The sequence below is a fragment of the Arachis hypogaea genome, chromosome 6 (genome assembly GCF_003086295.3).
Source record: "Arachis hypogaea cultivar Tifrunner chromosome 6, arahy.Tifrunner.gnm2.J5K5, whole genome shotgun sequence".
In the NCBI taxonomy this organism is placed as follows: domain Eukaryota; kingdom Viridiplantae; phylum Streptophyta; class Magnoliopsida; order Fabales; family Fabaceae; genus Arachis; species Arachis hypogaea.
In genome coordinates this window covers 17,225,142-17,249,288 of record NC_092041.1, presented here as the reverse complement: position 1 = coordinate 17,249,288, position 24,147 = coordinate 17,225,142, and the positions used below count along the sequence as shown (strand labels likewise).

Below are 24,147 nucleotides of genomic sequence, written 5' to 3'. Positions count from 1 at the left end.
ATGTGTTAGGTCAATTATAATGTGAGAACGTCAATTAGAATGAAAGGTTAATATGATGTAATTTTTTTAATTTTAAAAATATTTGTAGTGCAATTAAAACATTAAAATTCTCTTCATTGCAAGAGATCAATTTCAAATACTACTTTTGAGATTTAATTAAAAGGGACAAATTTGTAAATGATGAGTAATGAATTTCAATAATTAATAGAAACGTGCATGGTGTCTTTTCAATTTCAATTTGGGGTATTGAATTTTGTTGATAGGGGTATTTAAAACCGAACTAGACTAAATAAAATCGACGGATCGAACTAAAAAAATAGAAAACTGAATAAATCGAAAATTGAAAAACCAAAAAATTAAATTTTTGCTGTTTTTACTTTGATTCGGTTCGGTTTTCGATTCTAATATAGAAAACTTGAACCAAACTGCAACTATAAATTAAAGATTCCTCTAGCATAGCCGCTCCCCCATTATCTCACCATCTCCAATTTTTTTTCCGATAATAAACATCTCATATCGTGAAACCACTCATCCCAAAAACTTAAGCTAATTTTTGGGTTCACTAAGAATCGAACTCTTAATCTTTCGGATCTAGAGCTTTAATACCATGTCATGATACCACTCATCCCAAAAGTTTAAGCTGATGGAAAAATGTAATACTAACGGTTATATTTATAATATTGAATCGGACATCCCTAAACTTTCATTGTACATATTGTACAAATATTCCATTGGCTTCCTATACTTCTTTTTTAATTTGTTGTTATGATCATTAGTTTTGGGTTATGATTATTTCTTTCTAATAATTTGGTTTTATACCTTTCATTATCTAGACTCTAATGAAAATGTACATAATTATTTAGTCATTTGGTCATAATGAGTCCTTGTTTCATCCTAATCCTGTTTAAAAAAACACTTTTGTAGGAAAGACGTTCAGAAAAATAAATATAATAATACGAAAAAAAACAAATTAAAATTTAAAATAGTATTTTAAATTAACCGCTTATAATGAAAAGGTTTATGAGATTTCAATTGTATTGTATAAGTTTTTTAAGATTGAAAAATTACACCATATTAAGGGTAATTTATCAAAATAAATAATTTGACTTACACATTTTGCAAAATGGATACCAAAATGCATTTTTTCTATAAAATTATGTAAACCGCGACAGAAGATTTACGGTTTACAAATGAACGTAAATTGGCTACAGAGTCTCGCAGATTACATTCGAAGTTGATATGCAAAATGGCTAAAAACTACGGCAGGAGTCTCGTGGCTTCTGTGTATATGTATTTTTCTGCTTCCAGTTGAACATTTTTTTCAACTTGGACCTTCAACTTTAGCATAGTCACCATCTCATAAGTGGAAAACCCCCTAACGCTTGACAACCAAGGTGTGGTTTTTGCTTTTTTTTTTCATATAAATAAATAAAATAAAATGATTATTCCTTTACAAAATAGAATTGCATATTATTTTAGTCATGGTACTAGCAAATTGGAGATTGAAATCATATTTTTATATTTGTCCATTAACACCTGCAAAATGAGACGCCTACAAAATAGAGCAGCAGCCATTTTTCTGATGTCGCAAGTAAAATGACTTCCATTAGAATATTAGGATGGATAAGGAATGATCATATTGAATCTTCCTACTTAAACAATAATAAACTTGGATGTTTCACAAAAAGAGAAAATGGAGTTGTTAAGAACAGGTTTAGATTTTATTTTTTATTTTTATTTTTTAAAAATAATTTTTATTTTCAATTTTTTACATTTAAATTTTTTTTAAAAGATACCTTATTTTTAAATGTTGAAAATAATAAAAATATGTTTAGCTGGTCTGTTTTTAAAATGTATTTTTTAATATTTTAAAATACAAAGTTATATTTTTATTAAATGTACATTTTTAGTTATTTAATCTTTTTATTAAGTTAACAATTTATTTTTATATAATATCAAACATGAAATACATTTATTGAATTTATAGTCAATTTAGTTCTAAAATTTAGGATTGAAAAAATATATTTGTTAAATTTTTTATTTAGTTCTGAGTATGTACTACCTGAATTAAAAGAGTTACGGTGAATAATAGATTAACTTATTAGTCTTATTTTTTCAGGGCTGCTACACATCCATATAACCATATAACCAAATTGGCCTAAACCCAAATAAATTCAAGCGCATTAAATGGAAAGTGAAAAACATGCGCCAGACACAAAAAACCCCTCCTTTTTCATTCGCGTTTCATTATGAAAGAACGTTACATCTTCAACATGAAACCAATACACCAAAACATACACTCATTCTCTTCAAATATCTCTAAACATCACTCAAACTTCAATCATATTCTTTGCAGAAACCACTACTGCAAAGGAATTGGAAGAAGATTTCGCAAGTAACAACCAAAAACAAATGAAAACAGCAACAAAGACTACAAAAGGTATGAGAAAACTACTGTTCATTTAAAATCTTGCAATGTCGCGTTTCGCCTAGTTTCATTTTAGTTTTACTGGTTTGATTTGCTTCGTTTAGTAGATTGAACTATTGTGAATGGTTTTTACAGTATAACTAGGGCTTTAAGATATACGTGCTTGTTCTTATTGATGTGGATAGTTTAACTAGAGCTCTGTTACTATCTTCAGTACTTCTTTTACATTGAAGAATACTATTCTTTTTTATTGAAAGTTGATAATGATTTATTAACCACATGAACGTTTTTTGGTTCGATGGCCTTTGTGATTTTGGTTCTGTACATGAAGGATTTTCGGTTCAGTGGGTTGTGGCATTTTAATTAACTTGATTAAGATATACATGCTTGTGGTTGTTGATATATTGAATGAGTTTTGTTTAGGATAATTGACATTAGAGACAACTCTTTTACTTTGATAAGCCATACTACTGTAAAATTGTCTCATTATATTTGATTAAGATATATGTGATTGTTCTTATTTGTGTGAATAGTTTAACTAGAGCTTTGAAAATGATTGTTACTATCATCATTACTTCTTTTGCATGGAGGAATAGTATTCTTATTGATTGAAAGTTGATTATCATTTATTAACCACATGAACATTTTTTGGTTCGGTACCCTTTGTGATTTTGGTTCTGTGAGTGAACAATTTTCGGTTCGGTGGGTTGTGGCATTTTAATTGACTTGTTTAATATATACATGCTTGTGGTTAATGATGTATTGAATGAGTTTTGTTTAGGACAATTCATATTAGAGACAACTCTTTCACTTTGATAAGTCATACTACTGTCAAATTGTCTCATTATATTGGATAGATTTCAGCACGAATGATAGTTGACCTTGATACTTAAAGAAAGATAACAAGTTTCAGTAAGAGTTTTTAAAGAAGCCAATTTTCAAATGTCATTTTGAAATAACACCTAATTCATGAAATTTGAAAAACTTTTTTTTGGAAGATGTTTATTTGACTAAGATATATGTGTTTGTTCTTATTTTTGTGGATAGTTTAACTAGAGCTTTGAAAATGTTTATTACTATTTTCAATACTTCTTTTGTATGGAGTAATAGTATTCTTGTTAATTGAAAGTTGATCATCATTTATTAACCACATGAATATTTTTCGGTTCGGTAGCCTTTGTAATTTTGGTTCTGTGAGTGAACGATCTTTGGTTCGGTGAGTTGTGGCATTTTATTGACTTTATTAAGATATACATGCTTGTGCTTGTTGACATATTGAATGAAATATTGACTAAAATTTTTCATTACAGCAAAACACAACAAGAAAATGGCAACAATGAAGGAGAAGGCACATTATAACGTAAGCAAATTAAATATATTTATCCGCTTTCATTCGAATAATATCTATTTTGTATTATAAATATATCCTCACATTCTATTTCAAGACTTGCAGAAAACTCACTATTGCAGATGCCAAACAAAGGCAATAACAATAGTGTACAGAAAAATGACTCAAGAAAAGAAAGATATTGTGGAAGAAATGGGATTTGGTGCATTGGCAAATGTCCCAGAAATGAACGTCTTTAATACACTATTGAAAGAATTGTTTGATCGGTTTGATGAAGAGAAATGATGCCTGAAAACTCTCCAGGGAGAATATACATAACTCCTTGGAAAGTAGCAGCTACCCTCGGCATAACCAACGGAGGTAATACATTTTCACTTACTGCTTATTTTCAGTTCATTGGTGTCCGGAAAATTAAACTGACCGTTTTTGTCTGATTTTTGCTATTAAAATATTATACGGAATCTTTTTCCTGAAAAGGTTGATTACAACAACCTGAATCCAGCAGACAAGGAAATATTTGACAACGTAAAAAATATTTCCTTGGCTACTTTGGCAAGGAATGTGCTGGATATGAGTGCAGAGGGGGAGGAGAACCGGAAAAAATTCAAGAGGACTTTTGTTGTTTTCATACAAAAGTGCTTCTTGCTCCCCACAACAGTAAGTGTGGCCTCCCTAATCCATAAGCCACCGACCTTTCATGTGGACAACATTCGGGAATGGGATTGGGCAAAGAATGTGCTCAACTTCTTAATGAAAGGAGATGAAAATAAGAGAAAGGGGAAGAAACAACATGTTGATGGCTGTGTTTTTGTATTAATGTTGATATACTTCCACGAAACCAAGTTCTCCCGCCCGTTTGCACCTGATGCTCCCCTTGCACCATAGGTGGCCCATTGGACAAGGCAAATGATACTTGAATGGATTTCATCCAAAGCAACATAACCATTGGTAAATACTCTACTAAAATTTCCCGAAAAATTTGCTTTCAAATGCTTTTAAAATACTCTACTAGCTAAATAAACTTCTGTTTTAGGTTATAATTAATTTATTTTTCCTACTTGCTATTGTTAGTTTGTTGATTTGAAAGTTTCTGCATTAAGAAACATTTTTATTGATTATTAAATAGTTGTCATGTACTATTCGGCATATGAACATATTTTGGTTTGGTGGGATTGTTTCATTTGGTTCACCGGATTGTTAATGTATTTTCTTGATGATTAAATAATTGAGTCCTTGTTTCTATTTTAGGGACTTCTGTATAGAAAGAAAAAAAAAGAAAAAATAAAAACAAGTAACTTGGACAAGAAAGAAAAAGGAAAGAAAATAAAAAAGAAAATTGTTGAGGCAGATTCTTCTTCGGAAGAGGAAACACTTTCCAAATCTAAATCCGAAAGCCAGTAAGTTTAATTTTCATATTGATTTCATTTAACTTGTATTTGCTTAAATATGTTCTTATGCGCTTGTTCTTATGTATTTCAGAGAAGAAGAAATAAAAAAATCAGATCAAAAAAACTTCGGTGGTTAAAAAACAATCCAAAAAAACAAAGCCTGTGCTGATTGATTCAGAGAGCACAAGCGAATCTGAAAGCGAGTAAGTATTGCATAATTTTTGTGAGACGTTTTGTTGATTGCATATATATCACGTTTTGTTCAGCAAATGATTTATTTTTGGTTCGGTGGGATTCTAATTTTCGGTTTATCATTTAATTTATTTCGGTTCAGTTGTGTTTGTGAGTTTGGTTGACTTCATTGTTAGTGTCTTGTCTCCGATATAAATTCAATGTGTTTATCTATTTTACAGAGAAAATGAAATCGAGAAAACATCCGTAATAAAAAGAAAACAACCAAAAAGGGTGGCAAAAACACCAACCCAACCTCATAAGGGTAAGTTTCTCGAATCATATTTTCTTTTGTTGATACTTACGTTCTAGATTCTTTGATACTTATTTTGTGAACTTTCAGAACTGAACAAGCAAAAGACAATGTTGCGGAAAGAAGAAAGCGAGCATTGGAAATGATAAGAGAAAAAATATCAAAGAAAATAAATGATAGAGCTCAGTCAGCAAACATTGCTCTAGATCAGTTTGACTCTCCACAGGCACAAAATGAATTCTCTCAGACGTAAGATTCAGTTTATTATTCCCGAATTCTTTTTCTTACTTTGCTTACTTTTGCTACAACCTTTTATAATTCCTCTAGATTCAATTACTAATATTTATTTATCTTGTTTAGAGTGCCGACTGTAAATATGGATAGTGAGCAACTCTTATAGACTCAAGGAAGCTCTACACCTTCTGTAAATGCGTCGAGCAATATGAGGTAAGTTGGTTCAATGCATATTGTATTTTCGGTTTGGTGGTTGCCCAAAAATGAATTTAATGTGTTTCTAGACCTCCTTTTAATCTTAGTTTCTAATTTTAATTTGTTATCTTTTTTTTTTAAAGGAAAAATCCTCCGAAAAGCAGGGTCAAATATTTTAGAAAAAATAAAATCTTCCGAAGAAAGACTCTTAAAACTCCACCAGTGTAAGTTAAAAATATTTATGTTACTCTTTTAGATTTAGTTAATAATTTTTGTTTAATTAATCACAAGAAAATTGTGTTTAAATGTCACTAAAGCTACACCTGATTCTGACCTACAAATGGTTGAGTTTCAAGAACAAACTCGTTCTCAAGCTTTGGAAGTGTGAGTTTTTCAATGTGAAAATTCCTATTTTTCAAAACAAATTCTAATTATTCAACATTAACTTTATCCTTGTTTACATTCCTTAGACCTCCTCTTGCATTGTCGCTTCCAAGTTTAATTCAGGAAGAGTTGATGAAGGATGACTTTATCTATGTCCCTCCACAAAAGAAAACACAACAAACTTCTAATAATGAGTAAGTTAATAAATATTTATTCACCACATGAATCTTCAATGTTTACTGCTTATACATGGTTTAATTATGGTTTAGTTGAAACCAGAAATGAATTCAATGTGTTCTTGTCTTTGGACTCTCTTTTATTTATTACAGCTGCCCTCAAGAAGCTGAAAAGCAGGGTGTTACAGTGTCTCTTACGAGTTCTGTAATTGATGACTTATTCAGAGATGACTATGTGTATGAAGTTTCTAATAAAGAGTAAGTTTCACATAAAAATTCTTTTTATTAATTTTAATAGTTGTTATTGAACTGTTTTCTATTTAATGCAACAGCCTTGCCAAAGAACAACAGCAACAAGCCCAAGAACCACCGGTGCAACAACAATCAGAACAAGAAGCACCTGTTAATGTGTAAGCATAAAATTCTTTAATATCACTTTTGTTTAATATAATTTTGGTTCACTATAAGTTTGGATTTAGGTTCACTATAAGTTTGGATTTTGGTTCACTATAATGATTAATGTAATTTCTGTTAAATATCATTGTTAAATATGATAATAGTTTGGGATAATTATAGAAATATTTACTGTTTAATGCAGCAGATCTCTGGAACAGCAACAACAGCCCTGTGAAGAACTAACAACAAAACAATCCAAACAAGAAGTGTTGATGTGTAAGTTTTACTGCTTATATAAATATAGATAACGTTTACTGCTTATACATGGTTTAATTATGGTTCATTTAAAACCAAAAATGAATTCAATGTGTTGTTGACTTTGGACTCTCTTCTGTTTCTTATAGCTGCCCTCCAGAACCCAAAAAGCAGGGTGTTACGGGGTCTCTTATAAGCTCTGTTATTGAAGAGTTTTTCAAGGATGCCGTTGTCTATCAAATTTCTGATGAAGAACAATCCCTAGAACCTCTGGTGGCACGGCAATCCGAAAAAGAAACTATAATCTTGTCATCATTTGATAGGTATGTTACTTGCTTTTCTTTAATATCATTTTTGTTTAATATCATTTTGGTTCATTGTAAGTTTGGATTTGGGTTCACTATTTGTTTAGATTTCGGTTCATTATATTGATTAATATGAATTTTGTTTAATATCATTGTTAAATATCTATCTTCCTGCAGTGCTGCTCAACCTAGGGAAAGGAAAGATGAAAGGCCTTACTTTAGCCTTGGGATAAGTCCACCAGCATCTCAACCAAGTCAGCCCTCTCAAAAGAGTGTTTCACAGCTTGAAATCCTGGCAGAGGTGGTGGTAGATGCTGGAGCGACAGCAGCATTAAAATTTGCTGAAGGAATATCTTCAGAACCAACCTTACCAGCGGCTCAAGTTTATAAAATCCCACAGAAAAAGACAAAAATCACGAACGAGCTGATTGAAAAATGTTATCATTGGATGACACATGTAAAACAAACAAAAGATGGTAGCAATGAATTTGATGCCATATTTGTCTTGAAACATGAGGCACTTTACAAGGGATTAAGAGAATATTTTATGTCTCTAATGCCCAGAGAACAAGTGCATGCGGCGGTAAATCCTTTGCCAATTGCGTTAACATTACTAATTTTTCTAAAGACTCTTATATAGTATATCTCATAAATTTTCATCTTGTAGGTGGTTTGTATACACAACATGATTCTCAACGAAATAAAAACTAAGCAGTATCAGGAACAAATATACATTGTGCAGCTGGATATTGTGGTTAGCTAAATTTCTTATTTGCTGCTGATTACTTTTTGGTTCAGTCAGAATGTTAATATTGGTTCACCTGATTCTTATGTCTTTTGTTGAGTTCTTTTGCATTAAGAAAACTTTTCTCTTGATGATTGAATGTTTTTCACGTTTTATTCAGCATATGGTTTGTGTTCGGTTCGGTAGAAATGTGATTTAACTGATGTTTATTTTGCAGAATTTTATGTTGAAAACACATGGCGTGAAGTACACTGATAAGAGGACAAACAAAGCCTACAGGTTTGATATTGAGCAGTATGCCCACCACCGTCAGTTTCTTGACAAAAGGAAACCTGCATCGCATCCATTTGTAAGTTGTAATATCTAAAAATTCTTTGATAATTCTCTTGTTTGCTATTGTTTCGACTGAAATATTCTATAATTTTCTGAAACTTCAGCTATTTGTCCGAATTTGCAATGGAGGGCATTGGTGGTTATGGATTGCTGATTTAAACAAAAAGAAATTCTATGTCCTTGACCCTGTCACCAAGGAGCCAGAAAATATACCTGATTCGAGAAAGCAACTGAACAAATTTGTTGTAAGTTATTTTCTTGTAAATTATTCAAATTATTTTGTACATGAGAGGAGTTTGGTTCACTGTTGTTGGTTCTATTTATTTACTTTTTTTTTTTGTCTCTTTCAGGGTTTAGTAATTTTCCAGATGAGGGTGTACGCTGGGGCGGAACCCTTAATGGAGGATGGACTGGGAGAGGAAGCAGAGTATATCCAATTAAATGGTCAACGTATAAAGTAAGAATCTTTCTCTTCTACAGTGCTATTTTTAATGTGATTTATTTTGTATACTATTGATCGTATTATACTCAATTCTTGCTTAGCTATGATTGTGGAATATACGTGATGAAATGGCTCGAAACAATATATCCACAAAAAATAAAAAGCGAGAAGAGATATAAATATAAAGCTTGGACACAAGTACATACTTTCTAAATTAATAAACTTCTTTCTTTTCTTATTTCAGTCGGTTAAGTTGATATTGTAACTAGAGCTTTGAAGTTGGTTGTTACTCTGTTCAATAGTTCTTTTCCATGTAGAAATACTATTCTTGTTGATTGAAATTTGATCACCATTTATTCACCACATAAATAATTTTCGGTTCGGTGGCTCTTATAATTTTGATTCACCAAGTGAATGTTTTTCGGTTTGGTGGCCTCCTTTTAATTTGTTCAGGGCTTAGGTTTACGGTGATTGCATTTTTATAGTATAACTAGGGCTTTGAATGAAATTTGTTATTATTTAATGTGATTTTGATTTAATTGATATTTAATGTGTTCAGGGTTTATGGTTATTGTGATTGCATTTTTACAGTATGATTAGGGCTTTGAATGATATTGTTCTTATTTCATTTGGGTTTATTTCTTATGTAATGAATTCATTTCAATTGAAATGTAGAAAGATATTGATGAGTTCAGATACCAACATGGTCCAAATCTTCTGTTTCATGAAATGAACAAAATCAGAGACCAAGTGATTTGGGAATCTAAAGTAATAAGACTCACCAATCCATCTGCTTTCCTCACCAGCTCTTATTGTAAATACACATCTGGCGATTTAGATAGCAAATAGCATATAATAGTTGTAATTAACAATATTTTGTTTAACTTGTTTAAAAAACAAAAAATGCTTACTTCAAATGTATATATGTCAATATATGTATCAAACAATGCATATAGTAGTTGTATATATTTTGTTTAACGTATTAAAAAAGCAAACAATGCTTCTTTCAAATGTATATATGTCAATGTTAATGTATATATCTATTCTTAATATCAATGTATGTATAAATTGTTAATATTTATATTTGATTTAAGATGGATTACTCATCTGAGATGTTAATTTATATATATGTTGGAACTGTCTGGCTGCTGTTTTATTCCAGGTTCTCAGTGATTGCAATCACTATATTACTAATACATTCAAACTCCAAAAGAACATAGTAAACCGAAATGAATACACTGGGCGAACCGAAAGGTAGAAACACACTGAACCCTAAACCCTAAATCCTAAACACTAAAACCATAACCCTGAACACTGAACCCATAAACCCATAAACCCTAAATCCCTAAACCACTAAAACCTAAACCCTAAACCTTGAACCCGAACCCTAAACTCTGAACTCTGAACCCTTCCGGTTAGGCCATAAGGATCGGACACCCATATCCCAGGACCATACAATCCTGTTACATGAAATGCGCCAAAACCAAAACAAGCCACCCCTGCAAGAAATAAATGAATTCCAAAGATTTTTGGCAAATCCAAAGAGGGTTTGCCTGTACGTTCATCACAAAAGATTTCTAGATCCCAATAGACCCAATGCCAGATAGCCGTCAAAAAGCACAAGCCCGAAAACACAATATGTGCTCCAGCCACACCTTCATAACTCCAAATACCCGGATTCGGCGTAGTACCTCCTGTGATACTCCAACCGCCCCACGAATTGGTTATTCCTAAACGAGTCATGAAGGGTATAACAAACATACCCTGTCTCCACATTGGGTCAAGAACAGGATTAGAGGGATCAAAAACTGCTAATTCATATAGAGCCATCGAACCGGCCCAACCAGCAACCACGATTAGATGACCAATCATATATGGCATTGATTATTTTTTCTAGAATTTTTGTTTTACGAACATTTTTTTCAAATATATTTTTTAAGTTCAAATTTTGTAAAACCGAATAAACGGGCTTATAGATAAAAGACGCTATAAATATTCCGAAAAAAGACAGACTCACCGAAAAAGTTGCATTTGGTAAAAATTCAAACCAATCGAAAGAATTTTGAAAATTTTGATGCAACAGGTCTATAGAAGGGATTAACAATTTGGATAATATATCCAAATTTGTTCCTTCTTGGCTAAAAGAGATTCCTATTACTCCAACCAACAAAGTAAATAATACTAATATAAACATAGAAAAAAGCATAGTATTGGTGGATTCATGAGGATAAAAAGGAGAAGGCTTTTTAGTATCAAAATGAGTAGTATCAATAAGAAGACGTGTTATGCTTTTGACATTTTGATTAATTCTATGGAAATATGCCCTCTTGTTAAAAAAAAGATATTTCTGGTCATTTAGTAATGTTAATAAATCTATTAAATAAAATCTTTTGTTTACTTTTTGTTTTCTTTCTTTACCCCACAAAGATATTGAATATAATGAATTTTTTTTTGCCATTGAGATTTTGAAAATGAACATTGAAATATCCTTCAAAAACAAGTAAATAGATGCGAAACATATAAAATGCGGTTAATCCAGCTGTAAAATAAGCTAATATTGCAAAAATTGGCGAATACAACCAACTATCATTAAGAATCAGATCTTTGGACCAAAAACAAGCAAAGGGTGGAATACCACAAAGAGAGAGCGTACCTATTAAAAAAGCTGTTTTTGTAATTGGCGTATGTTTTGTTAACCCACCCATAAGAACCATATTTTGACTTTTTTCTGGAGAATATCCAACAATAGTTTCCATTGAATGAATAATTGATCCAGATCCTAAGAACAACAATGCTTTTGAATAAGCATGAGTAATTAAATGAAATAGAGCAGCTCGGGAAGATCCCATACCTAGAGCTAACATCATATAACCCAATTGAGACATTGTAGAATAGGCCAAATTTCTCTTAATATCTTTTTGAGCAATAGCTAAAGTAGCTCCCAAAAATAATGTTATTATACCAATGAAAGCTATTCCATTCATTATGGTAGGTATAGCTATGAAAAGAGGAAGAAGTCTAGCTACAAGAAAGATTCCCGCCGCTACCATAGACACCAATATATGCCTCGTGTTATACTGTTGAATAACAAGCCCTCAATTATCTAGTTAGAGAGAATTCGTGTGCTTGGGAGTCCCTGATAATTCAAAAAACCAAGATTTTACCATGACTGCAATTTTAGAGAGACGCGAGAGCGAAAGCCTATGGGGTCGCTTCTGTAACTGGATAACCAGCACTGAAAACCGTCTTTACATTGGATGGTTTGGTGTTTTGATGATCCCTACTTTATTGACCGCAACTTCTGTATTTATTATCGCTTTCATTGCTGCCCCTCCAGTAGATATTGATGGTATTCGTGAGCCTGTTTCTGGATCTCTACTTTATGGAAACAATATTATTTCGGGTGCCATTATTCCTACTTCGGCGGCTATAGGTTTGCACTTTTACCCGATATGGGAAGCGGCATCTGTTTAATGAATAATTGAATCACGAGGTTTTTTTATTTTAATATTTCATAGGATTGATTGATCAATTGGAAATTAGTATATCTTGTTTTGATTTTTATATAGAACTAGACATTTATTAGAAAATTTGCCCCCCTATATATAGTTAAATATATAACTAGATAATGTTGTTCTATTAGAGCATAAGATTCTAACAAATCCTTATTTTATTTATTTCTGGTGGTATTGGATTGGCTCAATCTCGAAATAAAAAAACAAAGATTTCGCGGGCGAATATTTACTCCTTATCCATTTTATTTTAGATGTAATCTAGGGTTATCCTGCGACTCTTTAAAAAAATGAATTGGTTCTTAGTTCGTTCCGCCATCCCTCCCGTCAAATGAATCTTAGACATTCACGGTTTTCGTCGTTCCCATCGCTTCTCGATTGATGATTAGGTCTGGAATTCTACAATGGAGCCTCGCAAATACAATTCCAAATTATATATATATATATATATATATATATATATATATATATATATATATATATATATATATATTTCTTTTTTCTTGAATCAACCTTCTCAGTTTTTATTGACTCGGTGCTCTTGATTTGTTTATTTTGGGAATATATATATCTATATATGGATTTAGTTAATGTTGATGCTTTATTACACTTCCCCTTTTTATGAGATAACCATAAGACCTTTACATATTCGAATTCTATATCATTGATATATCTTTTTTCTTTCTTTCACCCTTCATTTTTATCTGTATATTCTTATTGCTTTACAACTTATAATCAGATTCGTTTTTATTTTTTTTATCCAATATCTCAGTTGTTATAATTCTACTACCAAAATATGATATCTTGATTTTATTTCAATTTTTAGATTAATTCTTTAAATCCAGATAATGCGAAGCGATGAGTTGGTTAGTACTTAGTTATTAATGAATTCATCCTATAAGTCATTTATTTTATTGTCGAACTCTAACCACTCTAAAAAATCAACAAGTCACACACTAAGCATAGCAATTATATTTATATAAAAAAATTAATTGATATTTTTTATTCAATCTTATAAAATTTAGAAAATTATCATTTTTTTGTTTTACCGAAACAAGGAACCTTAAAGAAAAAGAAAAGGAGAATTGGATTATTCTTTGTTTACAAATATCCAAACTTTGATCCCTAATACGCCATAAATAGTTCGAACTGTATAGGAACAATAATCAATTTTAGCTCGAATGGTTTGTAGAGGAACTCTACCCTCTCTGATCCATTCGACACGTGCAATTTCTTTTCCGTCGATACGTCCCGCAATTTGTACTTGAATTCCTTTTGTCCCCGCCTGTTGAGTTAATTCAATAGCTTTTTTCATTGCTTTACGAAACGAAACTCTATTCCTTAATTGCCCGGCTATAAATTCTGCAAGAATATTAGGATGTCCATATACTATATATAAATATTGATATATATGTATCTCCAATTTGAATCAGTCTCAATTGATCCCTTGTTACTTCTCCTACGATAAGTATTAGTTCGAGATAGGGATGACAGGATTTGAACCCGTGACATTTTGTACCCAAAACAAACGCGCTACCAAGCTGCGCTACATCCCTTTCAATTGGTTTCCTGTGTCATTGTAAAGAATCTTTGTCTTGTTTTCCACATTTTCTCCGTTGTATATATATTATATAATATATAATAATATATAATATAATTAAGAATATAAAAATTCTTATATTCTAATCAGAAAAATTTTAATATAATAATCAAAGAAAGACTTCTTAAGTTAATAAATAATTTAAATAATAATAAATAGGAAATTTCCCTAACATGGAAATCTATTTCATTTTTATGGAATGTTCGGTACCGTAAACCCTAAACCGCTAAAACTCTGAACCCTGAATCCTAAATCCTAGACCTCTAAACCATGAACATGGTGAACCGAAATTAATACACGAGGTGAACCGAAAGTTTGAAACACACTAAACCCCTGTACACTGAACCCTGAACCCATAAACCCTAAAACCTAAAACCCTAAACCATGAAACCCTAAACCCTGAACTCTGAACTCTTTACCATGAACCAAAAAACAAATTATAATTATTCAACTTAGAAATTAATAGACTAGACGAATCGAAAAACTTCATATATCAATATAGAATTTCTCAAAAAAAGTGACTATTCAGTAAAGACTATCAACATTCAGAAATTAAAGTTGCTATAACCATGGTGAACCGAAATTCGCTCATGGGTGAACAAAAATTTACATTAATAAAAACTAAAACTTGTACAATCCTCTCTTGGATAATTCATATCTGGTGTATTGTAAAGAGTGAAACTTGACTGAATCGATGATCTGGAGTCTAAAAGGTTCAACTACAAAAGACATAATTGTGTATTAACAAAGTGAACATTTGAATTTTTAACTAATCAAAAGCAAGTCAATTTTACCTCGCTTGGAGCTATCTTTTTCTTTTTCTTCATGGCATTTAAAATATTTTTTCCCAAGTTTGATCCAAGTCTGTTCTTGGGTCGACCTCTTGTTTTGACACGTGGTGGGCTTTGAAGGTCATTCACATTGCTTAATGTCACTTCTTCATGGGTTAACAAATTTTTTCCTTTGCTTCTCCCTTGATATTCTTCCATCTCCGCCATGACCTTGTCAAATGCTCGGTGCAAAATTTCGATCAACTCTTCAAACTCAGATGCAAATTCATATATATTGTGTGACCGAAACACCAATTCATCAAATCTCTTACTTCTTGGCTCCAGTAGAGGTTCATTTTGGCTGCTCTTGATGTGTGTATGCCTCCTCTTTATGCTCTTGCTCCAATGTTTCAATATGTATTTCGATGCCACGTTATCCACTCGCTCAAAGCTTAGGACACTTAGGGAATGGTGGCACAATATGCCTCTAGACTCAAACAGCAAGCAATGACACTTTACATCTTGTGATACTGCGTCGAAGCTGACGACAAACTTATTGAATGTAGAGTTGGAAACCTGCTCTATTACTTCATATATTGTGAAACCTAGGATGGAATGCATTGATCTTGTGATACAGTTCACTTTACCTCTGAATTGAGCTTGAACTTCCTTGAACTTCTCATTGGTATATACATGTTGAAACTGTGCCTCTATTGCTGATTTTTTTGCACACGGTATCACATGTGTGAAAATCTGCAGCATCAAATTCTCTCTCTGCTTGCTAGGCAATTGTCGTATTGCTTCACGAATTGTCTCAAGGATCTATTCCGTGTGATGAACTTGTTGAAAAATGAATGCATACTCTCGCTCCGTTGCGTGCTTCTCATCCCGGCCCAAAAGTGGTGATCCAAGTAAACCGGAATCTATATATGGCGAACCTCGTACAGCTCTGTATACCAAACTGAAACTATAAGGTCTGGTGAACCAAAAATAGTTCATGCTTTGGGAAAAAAAGATATGAGCATAAAAATAATTAGAATTGAAATCTCAATTACTTGAAAGCCACTTGTTGCCTCCAAGGCCATACTCTCTGTCAAATGCTTCTTTTGTGTACGAGTTCCAAACAACATGGCTTATCTTTTGTTCAATTTCGTTGTGTCCCTTGTAGCCATTTAATTTGCTTGGAATCTTCGTTGTAATGTGCCAGATGCACCAGCGGTGAATTGTTGTTGGCATGCACAGCTCAATTGCCCTTTGAATCGATGCGCATTGATCGGTAAGAATACGTTTTGGTGCCTTCTATCCCATGCAACGTAGCCAACACTCAAATAGCCATTTGAATGATTGGATGTCCTCATTTTTCATCAGCGCGCATCTAAGACGTGTCGACTGGCTGTGGTGATTCACGACAACAAAAGAACCTAAAACCAAATTGTACCTGCATAAATAACAACCACAAGGTGGTGAACCAAAATATATACACTCACTGAACACCCAAAATATGTTTTGAAAGAACCGAATACCTGTTTCTGTTATAGGTGGTGTCAAATGAAACCACATCTCCGAAATAATCAAATGCAGCCCTGTTTCTTACATCAGCCCAGAATGCATGTTTAATGCAGTGATCGCCTTCAAGGTTGAGTTCAAAGAAGAAATTTTGGTTCTTCTCTTTCATTCTAACTAGGTACTTCCCAAATTCTTTGGCATCGTCTTCATCGGAAATATTCCGTACTTCCCTTGTGATGTAATTTCAGACGTCTTTTTCTATAAAACCTAGTTCACGGTGGCTGCCAGCTGCTGCCACAAATGATTAGTAAGGTTTACTCGGTTTGATTCCGGCTTCCTCGTGGGTTTTGATGGTGCGATGCATGAACATGCTAAGCTCCATGTGTTGTTTGAGCATCTCAGCCTAGTCTGCACAACAAGGATGTGAGTAATAAAAACAACTTTAGAATTGTCCAAATACCAACATCCTTCATTATGTGTACGTAAATTTTGGCTGGACAATTTAACCCACCTGAAGGGTTTGCCTTCAAAGTTGGAGATATCTTTGATTTCCACCTCCCTTCTATGGAACATACAATTAGTTGATTCTTAATCTTGTCTTCGTCTCGAGTTGTGTTCCTTATTTTGGTAGAAAAACCAAAAAGTTTGGAATAATGTTTGTAGAACTTTCCAGCTTCTTCTAATGTCTTGAAAATCATTCCCACCTTTGGGACAAATTTTTCATCCACAACACAGCTGGTCTGCATGGTGAACCGAAATCTTATTTATGGTGAACCGAAATCTTAATTACGGTTAAATAATTATATAGTGTTTAGGAAACAAAACAGAATATATTCGTCTAATTTTTTTAGACTCCTTTTTGCTTACCAAACCGAACACATGCACATGGTGAATCAACTCTTTAGTACTTATCGAACCAAAAAATTACTCACAATTACTCAAAGTTAGTCACAGTTACTCACACTCACAGTTACATATTATCAATTCAATTCAATTCAGATATAGATCACATCAGTCCATTCAATTCACTTCAAATAAAATTAGCAATTTCATTCCATTGAATTAGATTCAAAATTCAATAGTCCGAACCTCATCAAATTGATACGTTTAAGAAGAATTATCCAAAATCGCACTCATTCAACTGATTTGAAGTTGATTCATTCATTGTTTCAATTTAGAAGTGCAGATCGAAGAAGAAAACGAAGAAAAAGATGAACGACGAAGGAAATTACGTTGAAGTCAATCCAAATCGATAATGCAAAGAAGAAAAAAGCGAATAAAGGAGAGCAACGAATTTAATTAGGTTGAAGAAGAAGAAGAAGAACGCGAAAAAGGTTGACGTTGTATGGAAAGGTTTACGTTGAGAAAGGTTGATTACGCAAAATAAGGATTATGTTATATACGTTATATTAGGCGCGTGTACACAAACGAGTATGTGGGGCGTGGAATGGAAGGGACTTGGATAAATGCAATTAATTATTTTAAGATTGTAATTTATTTCATATTTGATATTATATAAAAATAAATTATTCTTAAACTTGAAGTAAGAATCAGGAGCATCATTGAGATTCCCTTGATAAAATGACATAGAACTTAGCTAATGAAATGAGCCAATAGTTAGAGAAGACATAGCCCGGAAAAAAAAACTAAATAAATAAACACAACATCACAAGTCCAAAAAAATTGATATTTTGATAAAATTGAAACAAAATACTAAAAAAGGTCGAAAAAGAGAAAATGGAATAACTTGAGAATTGTGGAGCATGATGGGATATAATCAAGCAATACTAATACGAGGGGTATAGTGATCATGGTGATGCAGAACAAGAAAATGGAGATACAGAAGCAAAAATGGTCGCGGTTTATGGACGTTTGCAATTCACACACAAGCCGCGATACTCCTACCGCGGATTATATGCAGTTTGGCTTCGAACGAGACCCCTATAGTGATTTACGTTCATTTGTAAACTGTGAGTCTCTTGTTGTGGTTTACATAATTTATAAAAAAAATCATTTTAATAATTTATTTTGCAAAATATATATTCTAATAAAATTGGAAGCTAAATTATTTATTTTAGTAAATTGCCCCATATTAATTCTTATTTTTTTTCTAGAGTTATTTGTCATATTGTGAGTAGTTTGACACATGTTCTTTTATATTAGACTAAACAAAATATCATTGGTTTAATTTTAAATTTTGACCTTAAATATTTGATGAAACAATGACATTTAATTTTAATAAATCGCAAAATATCTTATCTTCATGAAAAATATATGACCATTAAAATTAATCGATGTCATTTTATCAAGTATTTAATATTAAAACTAAAATAATATTATTTTGTCTAATCTAATATGAAAAGGATGTGTTAGGTAATTCACTGTATGAAAAAATAATTTAACAAAAAAAGAAAAATGTGGCTAATGAAATGTAATTTTTTTAATTTAAAAATTGTGTGTGGTATAATCAAAATATCAAAAAAAATTTATTACAAGCGGTGAATTTTAGAAATTACTCTAAGACTTAGTTGGAAGGAAGACTATTATTAAATCATCATTTTTATATTTCTTATTGCTCACTACTTCCCAATAGTAAAATTAGTAATAGATAATTAGATAGATAACTTATGACATGCGACAAAAGAAGCTCCAGAATAAAATTTTCAAACACTAAGACAAAAAAGTAAAACATAAAACAAGAGGGAAACAAAACAAGAATGCGCGGCAAGTCTCCCGCGCTACGTGTTAATATTTTACCCTCACCTCCCTCCATTTTCCATTCTGCCAACCAAAACCACACTTTCACACACCAATGAACCACCTCCGCCCCCAAACCCACATCGCCCCCACCGATGGATCTGCCGCATACGACGCCTCATCCGCGGACGCAAAGCGCGGCAAGAAGCGCGGCAGTTACAACTGCGGCCGCTGCGGTCTCCCCAAGAAGGGACATAACTGCAACGTCAAAACCCCCACGTCCCCTTCTCATTCTTCTCTCTCCACCTTCTCTGCCGTTTCCGCAGCTCCTTCTTCTGCTTCCCTGGTGCGCCAGCCCCCGCCTAACCTCCGCCGTGCGCTTTCGTTTGAAGACGCCGTCGCCGGCGGTGGCTTCGATGACGACCTGATGGACCTTGCCGGAGGAGATGCTGGAGGTGCATTTCCCGAATCCGATCTCGATCTGGATCTGGATTTAGATTCTAGCGGTTTGCCGATGAGCCTTCTGTGGGAAGTGCTGAGGAGGCTGCCGCCGGCGGGGCTATTGTCTGCGGCAAGGGTGAGTAGAGTTTGGAGGGAGACGACGAAGAGGTTGTGGAGGGCAGCAGAGGAGTTGAATGTTAGGGTTCCGGCGAGAGTTCAGGTGGGTTCTGTTGCGTCGATGTTGCAGAAGTGCCCGGGAATTGTGAAGCTCTCTATTAAAATGGAGAGGTGTGGATTCAATTCACTGGATTCTATCAAGATCTTCAGTTTTGTGTTGTTGATACTGTTTAAATGGAACAGAACTTAATCTAAATCATCGAAGATTCAACCAAAAACTTTTTTTGGCCAATTATTCTTGTGGCACAAAGATGCATATACTTTTTGAAATTTTTAATATTTGAGATGGATAGATTATTTGATGGAAGAATAGGATAAATCTAAGAGTGCTGATACAATTCGAACCGTGACCTAATCAAAACATACAAAAGAAAAAAAAATCCATGCTTTTGATTTGAGGAGAAACCATGTGAATCTGTTAATCCAAAAAAAGAGTGATAATATGATTGAGGTTATAAGTCTAAGCTGTGTTTTTCGTTGGTTTCTAGTGATGTGGATTCAACCATGTTGGCTTGCATTGCCTTCTCATGCCCCAATCTGGAGTACATGGAGATCTCGACCACTGACACTGCTATCAATCGGATCAATGGGTACTATTCATTTTCTAAACCTTTATACATTTCCCACCATGATTGTGGCTGATTTGCTATACGTGGTTTGATTATGTAAGCATATGTATGGTATATAATGTGTCTTGTGTTGGTGCTTAAGCACTTAAGCTTGTAGTATTTTCTTGTAAAGAAAGACAAACATCTACTTTGTTATATCTGTTCTGTTCAGTACAATACATATTAAGAGCTAAAAGTTTTTTTTTTTTTTTTTTTTTTTTTTTTTTTTTTTTTTAAGTATGAACCATAAACCAGAGATTTTATTTTATTTTATATATATTTTTCCATCTGGCTTTGTCCAACCTGCCACTTTGAAAATGCAGGGATGAATTAAGTCGATTTGTTTCGGAAAAGAAAAGTCTAAAGAGCCTCAAGATGGAAGGTTGCTGTAATCTAGGCCGTCTTGTTCTTTGTTCATCTAGTCTTTCCACGCTTTGGCTGTCAGATTTGTTCTCTCTTTCAAAGATGGTGATTACTTTCTCTTATTTTTCTTTTAATTTTGCATGGTGCGGTGATTTTTTTTTTCAAATGATATTTCCCCTTGAGTTAACATTCAGTTACTAACAGATACTTTGAAATGGTAGGTCTTTAACTGTCCCCAGTTAAGAGAGATTTCCTTGGAGTTCTCTCGTCAAGAAAATGATGGTACTGATCTCAAAACTTTGATGGAAGGTTTGGGAAGAAGTTGCCCCAGTTTGCAGAACATACATATATCTTCAATGCACCTTTCTCATGCTGTTGTGCTTGCTATTACGGCTGCGCATTTAAGGTTTGTCCAAATATGGGGGGGATCTGGACACCTGTTTCTTTAATAGCATCAGATTCGTGAAATAACATTTGTTACACAAAAGTGAAAACTGAATGCAATATAATGACTATAAAATCAATTTATGACATCATTTGGCCATCATTTAATGGAATCGGTTTTGCTAAGGAATAATTTTTTTTAGAAAAAACTTAAAATCAACTAATAAAGCAGTGGATGGTCAAAGGATAAGGGTGAGAAAGGAAAATTCAAAGAATGGTGAAATAGTAACTAATTATAGGTTGTTAAAAGTTGGCTTCCAATTTTTTCCCTAATTGAATATATAAATTTTGTTGTCTATTTAAGGCTCTTGCATATACGCTGAACTAGGTGACTATGATTTTTTAATATGACTACAAAGTCTCATTTCACCTGTTTTCTCATATTGACACATGGAATTATAACTAAAGTTATACAAAATCATTATTGCACTTAAAAAAAGGCTGAAGTAGATGCCAATTAAAAGCAATCAATCACCACTTGGACATTCAACTTTGCCCACATTTAAGCTGCGTAATTGAACTCTCAAAATCTTATCTATGAGTGGATTATATAGTATGATCTGAGTTGCAATTATTGTAATTTTATTTTGTTGCCATACTTTATATTGGTAACATCCTCCAGTGTGATAAGTTTGACGAAGTTTTTGTTTATATACCATTGATCAGGGAGTTGCGAATGCTTTCACTTGTTCTTGGATCTGAAATAACTGATGCATCTGTTGCTGCAATTGCTTCAAGCTACCCAAATTTGGAATTACTTGATCTCAGTGGGTATGTGTCCTTTCATGCTAACTGTCCTCAAGTTTCTCTATAGGAAATATGAAATGCATTGGCCTTGTAGACAGCTAAAATACTTGGCAATTCGACAATGTATACAAAGATAAAGGAAACCAAATGATTAGAGACACATTGTTAAAATGCTTGTATGAATATAACTCTCTGCTTTATCTATCTGTTTCTGAAAGTATGTTTAATTGTAACTTATATCTCAGATCTGGCATAAGTGACAGTGGCATTGGAATGATTTGCAATGTATTCAGTGAAACATTGACAAGACTACTTCTTGCTCTTTGCCCCTGTGTGTCTTCAAGTAAGGAACATTTTATTAATTCAGCTACCTGACAAATTTCCATTGGTTTAGTTTCTGCTTATTAATATGCTGTCATGTGTTTCAGGTGGTATTCAATTCGCTATGGCTCAGTTACCAAACCTTGAACTTATGGACTGTGGTATGACCATATGTGATCCTAATTCCGACAATCCGACTGGAGACGACAATAGTTGTGAATCACAACACAGATCTATTGCTAATGGTCACCTAACAAACCAGAAGCTAATCATCAAACATAGCCGTTTAAAGAAACTTAGTTTATGGGGTTGTTCTGGCTTGGATGTGAGTTTTATAAATTAAGAGTTTATTTTGCTGCATGTTATTTCTCGAGCATCTAATTTTTAGAATTTGTTGTTTTGTTTAATACACAGGCTTTATATTTAAACTGCCCACAACTTACTGATCTCAACCTAAATTCTTGTAGAAATTTGCATCCAGGTAGGTACCTCTTTCATGTCCCTGTTCTTTTGTGATCAATACTTTTTTAGCTGAAAATTTGACAACTTTTAGTATTTACACAAGTGACTGATTTTTTTTTCCATCATTGAATCATTTAGAGAGGCTGTTACTTCAGTGCCCTGGTTTGGAAAATGTGCATGCATCTTGCTGTCAGGATCTTCTAATTATGGCCATCCAAAATCAGGTAGCATATCAGTTTTCCTCCTGTATTTTCTAATTCTATGTTTCATTTGAGATAGAATCTTCATTTTGTCAATTTTATTATGAACAGAAAGCCAATAGATCATGGATAAAGAGTGTTTACATAATAATGTCTTGATTTTTTTATAATTGAATGTTTCCAATATTGAGTGTACTCTTTCATGTGTTGTTTTTAAATTTGTTTACAGGTCCGCAATGCTTATACAGCCATGGAAAATCTTTTGCTTTGTAAGCGTTTACCTGACGGGTCCAAAAGGGTCCGGGTTCCTCATCATTTACTCAGTAACGAGGTAAAAACAATAATAGCAAGTTTAGTCTATGTCACCTTGTTTTTTTGTTATATTAGTTGGAAGTTATCTCTGTATTTCGCATGCACCGTAACCATTGTTATCTAAATTTGATTTTGTGCATCAATTACTTGTATCACGTTTTGTTAAGTAAAACATCTTTGCTTGATGTCCCAAAATTTGCAGAGCATTTTTTTTTTTTCGTTTTGAATGACTCTTTATTTGGTAACTAACTAGCCACATTTGATTTCATATTGCAGTCACTTGAAGATGATAATAAACGGAGAAAAATTGAGAGACGGCTTTGTAATGTGGTTGTGGACTGATGCTCGTACTGACTAATTGTAATGTATAACGAAAAATATCTTGTATGATATAATTTGAACTCTACTATGTACCCAAAATATTTAAGTTAGGTTTTCCAATTGGTGCTGGGGAGCATATAAGCTAAGAGCAATAGATTGGAACGTTTTCTTGTTTTAGTATTGTAGTTAAAACTATACAGTCTGCATAATCGGCCATGTATATTTGGCTTAGTTGATATAAATGATTCAATATTGAACTAACTATTAGTGCATTAAATAAACATTTCTTTTTTTTTTAGGAAAAATGACATTCATAGAGAGTTAGTGGCATTAAAATTTAAAAGTAAATTTTTTTCTTATTTGTAAAATAGATAGTAAAATTTATTTTTTAAAATTTAATGCCATGGTGTTGGAACAAAATAGTTTCTTTTCTCATAAATTGTAAATGGATAGAGGACTAGTAGTGTAGTGGTGAATGAAGTTTTCATATCCGAGTATTAGGGATAATAAACATTTTTCCACCGAAAATCGAATTTTTGACTTTTCGAATCTA

General features: G+C 32.9%; 2 protein-coding genes and 1 non-coding gene across 3 annotated transcripts; 1 reads left to right on the top strand and 2 right to left on the bottom strand.

Annotated features, from left to right (window-relative positions):
* Nucleotides 1-14,107: 14,107 nt before the first annotated feature.
* TRNAP-UGG (transfer RNA proline (anticodon UGG)) lies at nucleotides 14,108-14,181 on the bottom strand. The gene has a single exon. It is a non-coding gene; the product is annotated as a tRNA-Pro (tRNA).
* Nucleotides 14,182-14,836: 655 nt separating this feature from the next.
* On the bottom strand, nucleotides 14,837-16,670 carry LOC112805384 (uncharacterized). Its single transcript, XM_025847774.1, has 4 exons — nucleotides 16,519-16,670; nucleotides 16,424-16,433; nucleotides 15,020-15,817; nucleotides 14,837-14,944 (listed from the first exon to the last, which is right to left on the bottom strand). The coding sequence occupies exons 1-4, from the start codon at nucleotides 16,668-16,670 to the stop codon at nucleotides 14,837-14,839; spliced, it is 1,068 nt and encodes a 355-aa protein (XP_025703559.1).
* A 2,422-nt stretch (nucleotides 16,671-19,092) lies between these two features.
* Nucleotides 19,093-23,855, top strand: LOC112696289 (F-box/LRR-repeat protein 17). The gene is made up of 11 exons (XM_025749001.3): nucleotides 19,093-19,927; nucleotides 20,305-20,406; nucleotides 20,748-20,892; nucleotides 21,009-21,193; nucleotides 21,898-22,002; nucleotides 22,224-22,321; nucleotides 22,407-22,624; nucleotides 22,714-22,780; nucleotides 22,900-22,985; nucleotides 23,191-23,292; nucleotides 23,550-23,855. Exons 1-11 carry the CDS (start codon nucleotides 19,314-19,316, stop codon nucleotides 23,613-23,615), a joined length of 1,788 nt encoding a protein of 595 aa, XP_025604786.1. The 5' UTR covers nucleotides 19,093-19,313; the 3' UTR covers nucleotides 23,616-23,855.
* The last annotated feature ends 292 nt before the right edge of the window (nucleotides 23,856-24,147 follow it).